The sequence below is a fragment of the Mizuhopecten yessoensis genome, unplaced genomic scaffold (assembly GCF_002113885.1).
Source record: "Mizuhopecten yessoensis strain PY_sf001 unplaced genomic scaffold, ASM211388v2 scaffold4743, whole genome shotgun sequence".
In the NCBI taxonomy this organism is placed as follows: Eukaryota; Metazoa; Mollusca; class Bivalvia; order Pectinida; family Pectinidae; genus Mizuhopecten; species Mizuhopecten yessoensis.
The window spans coordinates 86,649-99,005 of record NW_018405699.1 but is presented as its reverse complement, the minus strand read 5'-3'; the positions used below and the strand labels follow the sequence as shown (position 1 = coordinate 99,005).

Here is a 12,357-nt window from a genome sequence, read left to right as displayed (position 1 = left end):
CCCCTCTGGTAGGATACGGATACCGAAGAAAAGCCCCCCTGGCAGGGTACGGACCCCTAAGGGTATTGTTCACTATAGTTGTAATATATAAAGATAAGCACAAGTCAACCTGATATAGCACTGTTTTCATCGTTGAAGTGTTTCCCCTATTCATCATAAAAGTACAATTCATGTCACTGCAGTACACATGAAACTATCATGAAAATAAGCATGAGACTCAGAGTAGAAAATTGATAAATAATTGACATATTTACACTGTGACGTCACGAGTGGTATTAAGGGATTATCGATACTGTCATTGTTAAGTCATTAGGGATGATAGTTGCGCTTTGGGGAGAATGTAAACCAGCGCATGTGTCTGTACTTATTGCGCCGATATACCAGAAAACCATTGTCTGCATATACAATAAAGTCATAAAAAGCCAAATCGGGTTATAAATCACGTCAAAAACGACACATGGTGGTGAGAAGAGAGGACTTATATATATATGTAGTGACGAATACAATTACAGCCCAAGGACAGGTGATGATCGGTCAGTTATCACGTCAAGACGCTATAATGGATATTTGTTAGTGGTTAAAGGACAGCTTCAACAACCCCCTCTCCCTACCCCTACACCATAGCCGTGCTGTTCCAAATATCCGCTCAACGTCAACTCTCCCACATCCTATTCACCAAAGCTACCCACACATCCTATCCACCACAGCTACCCACACATCCTATGCACCACAGCTACCCACCCATCCTATCCACCACAGCTACCCACCCATCCTATCTACCCCAGCTTTCCCACATCCTATCCACAAAGGCTACCCACACATCCTATGCACCACAGCTACCCACCCATCCTATCCACCCCAACTCTCCCACATCCTATCCGCCCCAGCTCTCCCACATCCTATCAACCCCAGCTCTCCCACATCCTTTCCACCAAGGCTACCCACACATCCTTTCCACCCCAGCACTCCCACATCCTATCCAACCCAGCTCTCCCATACATTCTATCCACCACAGCTCCCCACACATCCTATCCACCACAGCTCTCCCACATCCTATCCACCCCAGCTCTCCCACATCCTATCCACCCAAGCTCTCCCATACATCCTATCCACCACAGCTACCCACACATCCTATCCACCCCAGCTCTCCCACATCCTATCCACCCCAGCTCTCCCACATCCTATCCACCCAGCTCTCCCACATCCTATCCACCAAAGCTACCCGAACATCCTATCCACCCCAGCTATCCCACATCCTATCCACCCCAGCTCTCCCCCATCCTATCCCCCCAGCTCTCCCACATCCTATCCACCACAGCTACCCACACATCCTATCCACCCCAGCTCTCCCACATCCTATACACCCCGCTCTCCCACATCCTATCCACCCAAGCTCTCCCATACATCCTATCCACCACAGCTACCCACACATCCTATCCACCCCAGCTCTCCCACATCCTATCCCCCAAAGCTACCCGAACATCCTATCCACCCCCGCTATCCCACATCCTATCCACCCCAGCTATCCCACAGCCTATCCACCCCAGCTCTCCCGCATCCTATCCCCCCCAACTCTCCCACATCCTATCCCCCCCAGCTTCCCACATCCTATCCACCACATCTACACACATCCTATCCACCCCAGCTATCCCACATCCTATCAACCCCAGCTCTCCCGCATCCTATCCACCCCACCTCTCCCACATCCTACCCCCCCCAGCTCTCCCACATCCTATCCACCCCAGCTTCCCACATCCCATCCACCACATCTACACACACATCCTATCCACCCCAGCTATCCCACAGCCTATCCACCCCAGCTCTCCCGCATCCTATCCACACCAGCTATCCCACATCCTATCCAACCCAGCTCTCCCACATCCTATCAACCCCAGCTTCCCACATCCTATCCACCACATCTACACACACATCCTATCCACCCCAACTATCCCACATCATATCCACCCCAGCTCTCCCACATCCTATCCCCCCCAGCTCTCCCACATCCTATCCACCCCAGCTTCTCACATCCTATCCACCACATCTACACACACATCCTATCCACCCCAGCTATCCCACATCATATCCACCCCAGCTCTCCCACATCCTATCCACCCCAGCTACCCACACATCCTATCCACCACATCTACCCACACCTCCTACCCACCACATCTACACACACATCATATTTACCCAAGCTGTTGGGACGTTTATATATGATGTGTTACACGTGATATGGTAGGATACCGTTATCATCTGCTACGTTTTCACAAGTCTAAGGTAGTTTGGTCGTGACCCTTACGTGTAAATGACATTTTGAGGAACGTGTAAATAAATAATACCCCACATATATCTGTAACATGTATTACCCAAACCACTGGTTAAGTAACACAAGGTTACCTTGAAATCCCCTGAACAATATTCAGTCTGCGGCTTTCTCAAATATCTTTTTTTACGAAACTAGAGATTTTCGACAGATTACAAACACAGCACACTGTATATTATTAACTGTATATACGTTATTTGTTGACATATTACACTGCAGACAAAATAATTTATTCATTTTTCAAAGAGACACGTTTCTTTTTAAAGATTGAGTAAATTCTACAATAACATGCAGAGATGGTACATGTACAACAAAGATACACAAGAGTCAAGTTTGCTAGGTGATAATAGTCATATGCATTTTACACAATTCAAATCGAGACTATATGTATGCGTGTGTCAACTCATCCTCGGTCCCAGGTGAAAATCGGACTAACGGTTTAGTGCTATTTTTACCTGGGACCGAGGATGGTGTCAGCTACGTTCTGACCAGGCCTATCTCAATTACATTTTGTGGTTTATCCTTAGAGACGTTGAAACATTTTATTGTGGGAAACATAAATAATTCACCTAATTGAGAAATAATGAAATCTTTAAGCTCGATCGAGAGAAACTCAATTTTTCTGTCGAAGGGGACACCAAGATTATTTTTATTGTGGGAGACACTGAAGTCGCGAGCAAAACTGAAATCTTTGATCGAGGGAGACACTGACATCGCGAGCAACACTGAAATCTTTGATCGAGGGAGAAGCTGACATCGCGAGCAACACTGAAATCTGTGATCGAGGGAGACACTGACATCGCGAGCAACACTGAAATCTTTGATCGAGGGAGACACTGACATCGCGAGTAACACTGAAATCTATGATCGAGGGAGACGCTGACATCGCGAGAGTAACACTGAAATCTTTGATCGAGGGAGACGCTGACATCGCGAGCAACACTGAAATCTTTGATCGAGGGAGATGCTGACATCGCGAGCAACACTGAAATCTGTGATCGAGGGAGACGCTGACGTCGCGAGCAACACTGAAATTTTTGATCGAGGGAGACGCTGACATCGCGAGAAACGCTGAAATCTTTGATCGAGGGAGACATTGAAATATTTTGAGGCACAAATCTTTTATCGTTAGGGAATACTAAAATATTTTATCATGAGAAACAAACAATGTTTCTGTCGAGGACGAAACTGAACTGTTTTATCGGGAGAGGCACTGAAATCGCGTAAGGCACCACACTGTTATCGTGAGAGAATATTGAAGTCTTTTATCTCTAGGGACACTTAATATTTCTATCGAGGAAAAAAATTAAACATTTCATCCAGGAAGACACGGAAATCAGGTATTGTTATATCAATTGGTTCATTTGCCATAACTGCTCTTTTTCTTATTACTTACCACATATGATATACAAGAACAGTGCCATATCATAAATGCCATATCAGTGGCTATCATACATATATAATTACCAACGTATTGCATTGCCACTATATCCTACCTTATTCAGTTGGCATTCATATAGGCTATGAATGTCATGGACCAATTGTTGATGTCATCATTATTATGACGTCATACTCGTACCGTTGGATACCACTGACCCTCCCCGGGCGATGGCTGTTCTATTTATTTAACAAACATGCACAATACTTACATCATTTGAATAAAATGCTAAATAATAATAAGTGTCATTTTTATGAGATGAACAGATACCAAAAATGGTAAATTTAATTATTGAACTGCTTTCAGTTGGCATTCATAGGCGATATGAATGCCAACTGAAAGCATTTCAATGCTTAAATAACGCTGTTGACAATAAATTCTGCACAGAGGGTGTCATAAAACCCGGGATTGTTTACTGTCGATTATATCAAGGGCATTTAATCCCGCGTGAAAACCCACAGTAAATATTTAATCGTGGCAATGAGGAGAATTCTATATACTTCCGAGTGACAATAAAACATTCCCAACTTTACGAGCAGTATTATCGGGGTAACCATCACCTACCGCAATGATTGCTGCCAAAACTCGATGTAAAATGGCCGCTTGAGGTAAATCTTGTAGTAAATCGTAAACCACACTTTGTGTGTTAACGGTACAATAAAACTACCGAGGAGGGCACTCACGAATGTGTCGTGAAATGTGAAGGGTTTGTTTTAAACATCGAACATTTACATATCTAAACAGAGGACGTTAAGTATGATTATAGTTAAGTTTTACTGGCTGGTAAAGAAATTAAACCGGTTTGTGTGACTAGTAGTGTGGTGAGTAAGGCGGAGTCGTACACAGACACGCGCCTCTTAAACCGTAGGAGAGGTATCTGTCCCACTGGCGCTAAAAAGCTGTATTTTTACGTAGTAAAGTACCCCCCCCCCCCCTTTTTTTTAGATGTGCTGTAGAACGGCCAGGCCAAGCAACTACTTGGCCGTTCTCGTTTAAACGGTTAAACCGGTCGGACCACAGTTGTTCGTTTATTAAATAAAGTCTGACCTAGTTATCTGATGCTGCTTTCAGGCGAGCCTTGACAAAGCCTTGCAAGGCCTGCATACACATTTTCAGGTCCGCCAGGATTTATACCCAAAACTGTTACATTTATAAACGAACAAACCGGTTGTTCCGCATAAACGAACAGGCCCCATGTTTTACCCGTTGGTCAGTCAGTAAGAGCGACAGTCGCTGAATTGCAAGGTCCGAGGTTCGAATCTGGTCAGGTCTCGACACACAGAGCACTGTTGTCAATTTTGCTTCATTTGTTCATACAATGTATCTTCTTTATTTTTTTTCATAAAATTTCCGGAATGTGTGGTTTTCTTTTCAACAATTATTGTCAAAGCTATATCATCATACAGGAAAAAAAACTATTTCATATGCATAGTTACAGCTTTTAGCAATAGTACCAACGACACCTGATACGGATGAATTATGCATCACGTGACATGTCTGAATCAATCGGATTACAACATTCGATGTTAAAGCGCGATAAGAAATATAAGAATTAGTTATATGCTACCTTTTTAATATCAAAAGTTGCCACTTTCGTAAAACAAACATGTATAAAGATAATAGAATGCGCTGTAAAGACGGCGTGAAGCACACAGGCACATTCACACGTGTTAATAGTGGGTTTGGAAAGCGCCTTACACATTTTAAACCTATTTCTATTAATCCATTTACACTAAGAAAATAATACACATTTAGAACATTGACTTACATAATCTTTTAATTCTACAGTGGGAACATGGTGTTCATTCAACTCAGGTTTCAGCATGACACTTGTTTTCTCAAACTCTTACAATAGCGTCACATAGTCACTTTACCACAACGTCATAGATTCTCCTCAATACGTCATATATTTACCCTCAAAACATCGTCATAGATTCCCCTCAATACGTCATATATTTACACTCAAACATCGTCATAGATTCCCCTCAATACGTCATATATTTACCCTCAAAACAACGTCATAGATTCTCCCATAGCAACATCACATATTTTCATCACAATGTCACTGAGATTTGATTAAACGTTGAACTGTTTACTTTAGGCATTCACAGGCAATATGAATCCAAACTGCACAACTATTTAAATTAATGATGAACATTAACGCTTCATGCTGAATTTGCCTTTTTTCCCCAGTTTGCATTCATACTGCATATGAATGACATCTGAAAACAATTCATGCTAATTTTCATCATCATCGAAATAGTTAAATGCTATTTATCAAAATTCAGCATTTAGTTGAAATAATGTTTCTGTACATTTGCTTCATGAACGTTCGTCCATCAGTGAGTGTCGGTGGTATCCAACCTCACAAATAGTTATGATAACTTTTGATTACGTCAACAATTGGACCCTCGCATTCATAGCTGATATGAATGCGATCTGATTTTGGTGGAGTTACACATTGACAAAACCTATGTCTTCGTATGATCTTTTCTGAAACTACGAAACCCTCGTAGGTTTATAATAAATTCATATATTATATTCTCGTTATAATGAGAAAATAACTCGTTATAAAAACGACTTATTTAATGACAAATTTCGAAACTCATAATAATAATTTCGAAACTCGTAATAACAAATTTTATGAGAAATACCGATTTTTCAAACTGACCAACATTGTATTTTGACCCCAGGTGGCTTTCAGAATCTTATGAAACAACACATGTGGTATCGACAAGGGGGAAATCTGGCCGACATAGAAAAGAAGAAGAGGAAGAAGAAGATGATGAATAAGAAGAAATAAGAAGAAGAAGAAGAAGAAGAAGAAGAAGAAGAAGAAGAAAAGACAAGAAAGAAAGAAGAAGAAAGAAGATGATAGAAGAAGAAATAAGTACCCCCCGCCGCAGTTTTGTCCGCAGTGCCAAACACACCTACTTATGAAATTGGAGCATCTGCTTGTCACCTAGGTCTTTGTTTTACCTCGACCAATCATAAATCTTTGTACCAACCTTTCGTCATCCTCAGGGAAAACGCCCTGTACCCGGAACTTCTCGGTGTTTTACTTCTCGTGGACGACGGACAGCGAGGAGGAAGTGTGTAGAATATCATATTTACTCCGTTGGCGAGGAATTTCTCGCCTCTGAACTGGCTCACCACAGACTCGGCCATACTGGGATATTATCACACAAACACAACTTTATAAAACGATCTCTAAATACGTGTCATTGGAACAACAATCGATGCTTCTATTGTTTAACTTGAAAACTTAATAACATCCATGAAATAAAATCATACCCCATTTTAAACAAAGTCATTCCAATTAAGACACAAGGGTGAATTCACAGATTTTTTTTCGAGTTGGCATCGGTATTTTCATTCAGGAAACGAGAGTAGCCAGCGCGTAGTTAAGGTAAATCCAATACAACAGTATATCGCCAAACCTGACAATAGTGTTTTGTTTATATCATCAAAATACTTTATCGCCTGCATATTCTCTCTTCATTTTGTATTTCGCTGTTTAAATCAAATTAATACTCGGCCCATTCACAGAACACAAACCGTTATATTTAGTTTGTCACACTATCGGTATATATATATATACAGTAAACGGGTATACTACGAGCGTGAAATACCGGTATCGCTAATCTTTCTCGATAATACCTAATTATAAATCTGGATTATTGTGCTAACCCGATTATAAATCTGTATATGTTGGTGGAGACAATCACAAGCGATATGTGCACTCAATCGTCAACGATTAACTCTGCGGCAGGACTGCTGCCAGATTTGTGGATTAAGAGGATTTGTTTGTGGAAAAGATTTAGAAAGTTGACAATCATCTGTTGGAATGGTTGTTTGGACCTGCTGATTGCTTACATAAAGGATCCTCATATACAAGGGAATTAACTTTAACTACTACATACGGGAACGTGGCGTTACTGGTTTAAATAACACGTGTAGCTGTAAACCGAAACCTCGCAAGCCCGGACTTTTTTTAACACACTGTGTCACAAAATTTGAGATCGATGCAAGGGAGGCAACTCCAATAAACTATCACAGGTTTGGTTTAGTATTGTTCAACATCCTATCAAAAGCTCTGGTCATTTGAGGTTTTATCACAGATCAATACTATGGGCAAACAATGTCAGTACTTAAATGATAGTAATTTTAATAACATCTTTTTCGAGATTTATTTTTTCTCATAGCCATGCATTAAATCATATTTTTTGTTTATGAATATTAGCCTTGGACTTAATGCATTGATATACCAGCTATCATGATCTACAAGCCATTCGTGTTTACCTCAGTCATACGCTGGTTTTACTTGGGATAGGTGTCTGTGCAATCCCCCTTCCTTTTATCAATTCCTCCATAGTTTTGGATAATTCTTTACCCTTCTTTCGAAAACCTTATTTACGTTATCCTTCACAACTGAGGTTTGACTTAACTTTGATATTTTAAGGCATCTGGTTCATACCATAACGCTCTGATCTTTGATGATATTTTCAGATAAAGCACAACGAAGAGCCTTGTTGCTAAATCCTGTTTATTCTGGTGTCTTTTTTATGGTTGGCCCACACATACCTGTAAGTACCCCGAGAGCGCCCGGTCACAGGGGCCTGATAATTGATCACTTTTAGTATGTGTGGACCCATCCTGATAATAGGTACCTCTAATAAGCTCGGTCACAGGGGCCTGATAATTGATCACTTTTAGTACCTGATAATAAGTACCTCTAATTAGTCCGGTCACAGAGATGTCATGTCGCTTCATTTTCATTGTGATATATAAATGATTGCACTATATCTTTCAGATGTTGCGGGGGCATGCCATGAAGTAATATTAATTTATGTTTTTGTCGTCTATCTGAGAGAGATTCCCAGATAAGTTCTTTATATAATTTATGGTGAGAGGTACCTCTGCGCAATCCTGTTATGACTCTAGCAGCTTCTAAATGAACAGACTCAAGCAGTTGTTTAGATTGTTCCGTGCAATTGTCCCACAAGACGTCTGCATAATCCAATAAAGGCAAAATATTTGTTTTATATATCTTTAAAAGAGTTTTCCTTGGGACTCGTTTTTTAAAGTGATTTTAATATATTTACCCTTTAAACGCTTTTTCATATATATACTTTACATGGTGAATCCATTTACCATCTTCAGACAAAATAACACCTAGATGTTTGTGAGTAGCAAGGGATTGAACTAGGCTATTGTTAAAAAATATATCTGGATGTAGCGTGTCTCTATTCCTAGTAAATAATATTGATACAGTTTTTGAAGGGTTGAAATTAATATCCCACTTAAGACCTCGGGAAGTCTATAACTAAACCTCACCTAATTTGTCACCCTGCAAAATCATTTTTTGTTGATTTACAGAAGCAAATCTTATTGTTGAAAACTGTATAGTTTTTTTCTTCTTTTTGAAAAATAAGAAATATCGATTATGACAGGAAAGGAATTTAACATAACAAAACCCATCTGATGTACAAAATACATAATGAATAGCCTTATACTTATAAATAGTTCAAACAAACAAATACACAGCAGTAATACAATGAAAGCTTTTATTTAGTGTTATATCTATATATGTCTATTTAAAGGTTATAACAATGTAAATATAAAACAAAATGTATCAGTCATTCTTGTTACATTTCAATACTACAAGTTATTAAACAACTCTACCAAACCTGTATTACCTTACATTTACCGGTTGATTACATTATGTAAACATTATGTGTAATACACTTTAGTAATAGTTGTTAGATAGTCACGATAGTTAAATATTCATATATGAATAGAAAAAACAAGAAAACAAAAAATATACGTTTCCTGTTACATGTCTAAAAAATAAGGATAGATAATCATTTTTTTTTTTTTTTTTAATTTATAAAAAAACAATTTAGCATAGACATTTCTCTTTAACAGTGCTTCCTTTATGATTGCAAAAGAAAAAAGTAAAAAAGTTTAGAATAGGGGGTAGGTAAACGGAAATAAACATTTGTTTCTTTGGCCCAGGAAAAGTATTCAAATCTAAAGCCAATCAATATAATGTATTTGGATGTTTATGTCATGTAGAAACGAATTTTCCGAGTAACAAACTATAAAGATACATTTTGTACGAAGCACTCATTAATATTGATATTGTGTTTGTCTCCCTCTCTGTCCGTCACTATATTTCTGACTCTGTCTGTCTGAATTTTCCTCTATTTCTCTTTCTGTCAATAAAATGAATTAATTTCAAATGAAAGAAAAAAATTTAAAAACACAAAAAATATGCCTCAATCTAACTCACTTATACGTTTATTGATCATTCCAATGACCATACAGTGTCGGTTGGTATAAACAATCTAGTTACTTATGTTTGTCAGATTACCACGGTCATGTAACACTAATACATTCACTGTTCAAATGTTTGTACAATCTGAATCGATACTTGAGGACATTTTATACAGGCATTTATCAGCAAGCTGTAGTGTAATGATATTTACATAATGTGTGGTTGTTCCACGAGGTCGTGTGTATCCTATGTATTATTTCCTCATGTTACAGTCTCATCACGTGTACGGAACCGTCGTTACACCCGATCCACACGTTCCCACACGTGTCCACACCCACCGCTGTAGGTTTTACCACTCCATGCCTCTGGTCCAGGAGACACACAGCTTGTTTGCCGTCTCTCGGTAGGACGTACACCTGATTGTTACTGATGTCTGGTACAAAAACTCCATCGTACTTATCACATGACATCTTCCAGAGGTTCATACTACCGACCTTTTTCCCGTTGTTGAGGTCACCAGTCCATGTCTGTATGACGGTACCTGACTCGTCTGTTATCTTTATGTTCCTCTCTGTCAAACTCTCTCCAATTTCTTGAACTACACACAGACGTAGCGATGACAAGCAGACAATGTACCTTATAGTTTCTGATCCAATACTGACCTTCCTCACAAGCGTACCTGACTGATTCAGTACCACTATGTCTGGTGTAGCTGTACTAACAAACACCTCGTCCTTCTCGTTGATGCTGATGTCCCATGCGTCATGTGGTCTGATGTCAGCAAAGGTTGTCACTTGTTTGTTGTGTAGTGATAGTTTATATACAAATGTACTGATTGGGTCACTGGTCATAAGTATGTCTGTTGTCCCGACCATGGTGATCATGAACGGACAGAAGTCCAGTTTTACTGTCTCTGTGGCCACACCCTCCTTGTTAACCAGTACTAGACTCTTGAATTGATGTATTGATAACCACGCATGACTGTCGTCGACTGGACATATACCGTTTATTTGATTTTGTTGTGTAACAGTAAATTTAGAGAGACGTTGAACGTGTTTACTGTCGATGTCTGTCTTGTGGTGTAATTCACCCAGCATTTCCGTCAACAGGGCGCGGTCGATACTTCCGGTATCAAAGCTTGGTTGTTTTGGTGAAACATATATCACATTAACGTCATACAGGGGCAGAGTTGTCCTCAATGACCTTTCTGTTTCAAACAAGGATATGCTTGATGTATTCGTCATTACCGCTTGTTGAAGCAGACGCGTCAGTTCTTCGACTTTTTTCTCTGATCGTTGACAATCTTTCTTGTGCATGGTTGATTCTTCTTTTTCTAAGGACGATAATTCAGCGAGTATTGCATCAGCGATATAATCTACTTCTGCCTTTAACTTCGTCCTTTGAGAGTTCACCTCTTTCCTCATTGTATCAATGTTGTCGTTGAACCCTTCGTTAACACGATGTCGCTCTGACGTCTCGTTCTTGAAATGTTCTATTTTAACAGAAATTGCTGTCATATGTTCTTTGAGATGTTGCTGTTTAATGGAAAATTCTTCTTCAAAATGTTTCCAGTTGTGGTGTTTATGAGTTTTAGATAAACACATTGAACAAATCAACAGGTTGCAGTCTGAACAGTAGAGATCACACAATTTACCGGGATGTAGTTTACATACCTCTGGTACAGGCTTGTCGCAGTGACGGTTAGCCTTCCCTATCGATACGACGTCGTCGTTTTTAGTTTTCTTTCCGCGTGTATGGGTTTCCTTACACCGGTCACATAAATTCTCCTGACAGTCGTTACAATACCATCGTACCCCGTCTTCACTGTCACACAAAGCACACGTGTAGGTAACGGGTTCCTGGGCACGCCGTACGGACCTGTTACTTGCCATGGTGATGGTACTTTAGTGAGTTTGAAGGAATAATTTGCCTACAGACTGTTAACTGCTACCATTTTGTTTCTGTGTCGGTACAACTTGAACTATACACTTCCTTGTTACGAGTATATCACGTGATTTTACCGACAGACAGTATAATGTCCTGGACTCATGGCGTTCGGCCAAAATTAGACTGAGCTATTGTGATGAATGTACATATCGTAATCCTACCTTCACTGATTTAGCATATTATTCAGGTTAGATACGTTGATCTGTTGGCGTTAATCATTTGTGTTATGTCTCCGTAATTCGAACGCTTAGAAGACAGATAGTTTTCGAGGTACAATCAAAACGTACAGGTGATTATACCTCACTCACCACTAGGTGTCGCTAGGATAGCAAGAGGGTATAAATAGGCAGAATCCAGCGACAATCG

The 12,357-nt window shown here is 39.9% G+C and overlaps 2 protein-coding genes across 3 annotated transcripts in view; both read right to left on the bottom strand.

Moving 5' to 3' along the window:
* The window catches only part of LOC110449643 (F-box/LRR-repeat protein 7-like), a 74,306-nt gene that overhangs the window by 54,068 nt on the left and 7,881 nt on the right, over window positions 1-12,357 (bottom strand). The window contains exon 1 of one of the 2 annotated variants that reach the window (XM_021496632.1): window positions 6,773-6,797. The exons of the other annotated variant lie outside the window; for it this stretch is intronic. Within the exon in view, the coding sequence (XP_021352307.1) occupies window positions 6,773-6,782 (10 nt within the window). The 5' untranslated portion in view covers window positions 6,783-6,797. Of the gene's footprint in view, window positions 1-6,772; window positions 6,798-12,357 lie in introns of those variants that run through there. 2 annotated transcript variants of the gene reach the window in all.
* LOC110449644 lies at window positions 9,675-12,116 on the bottom strand. The gene has a single exon (XM_021496633.1). The coding sequence runs from the start codon at window positions 11,934-11,936 to the stop codon at window positions 10,311-10,313; it is 1,626 nt and encodes a 541-aa protein (XP_021352308.1). The 5' UTR covers window positions 11,937-12,116; the 3' UTR covers window positions 9,675-10,310.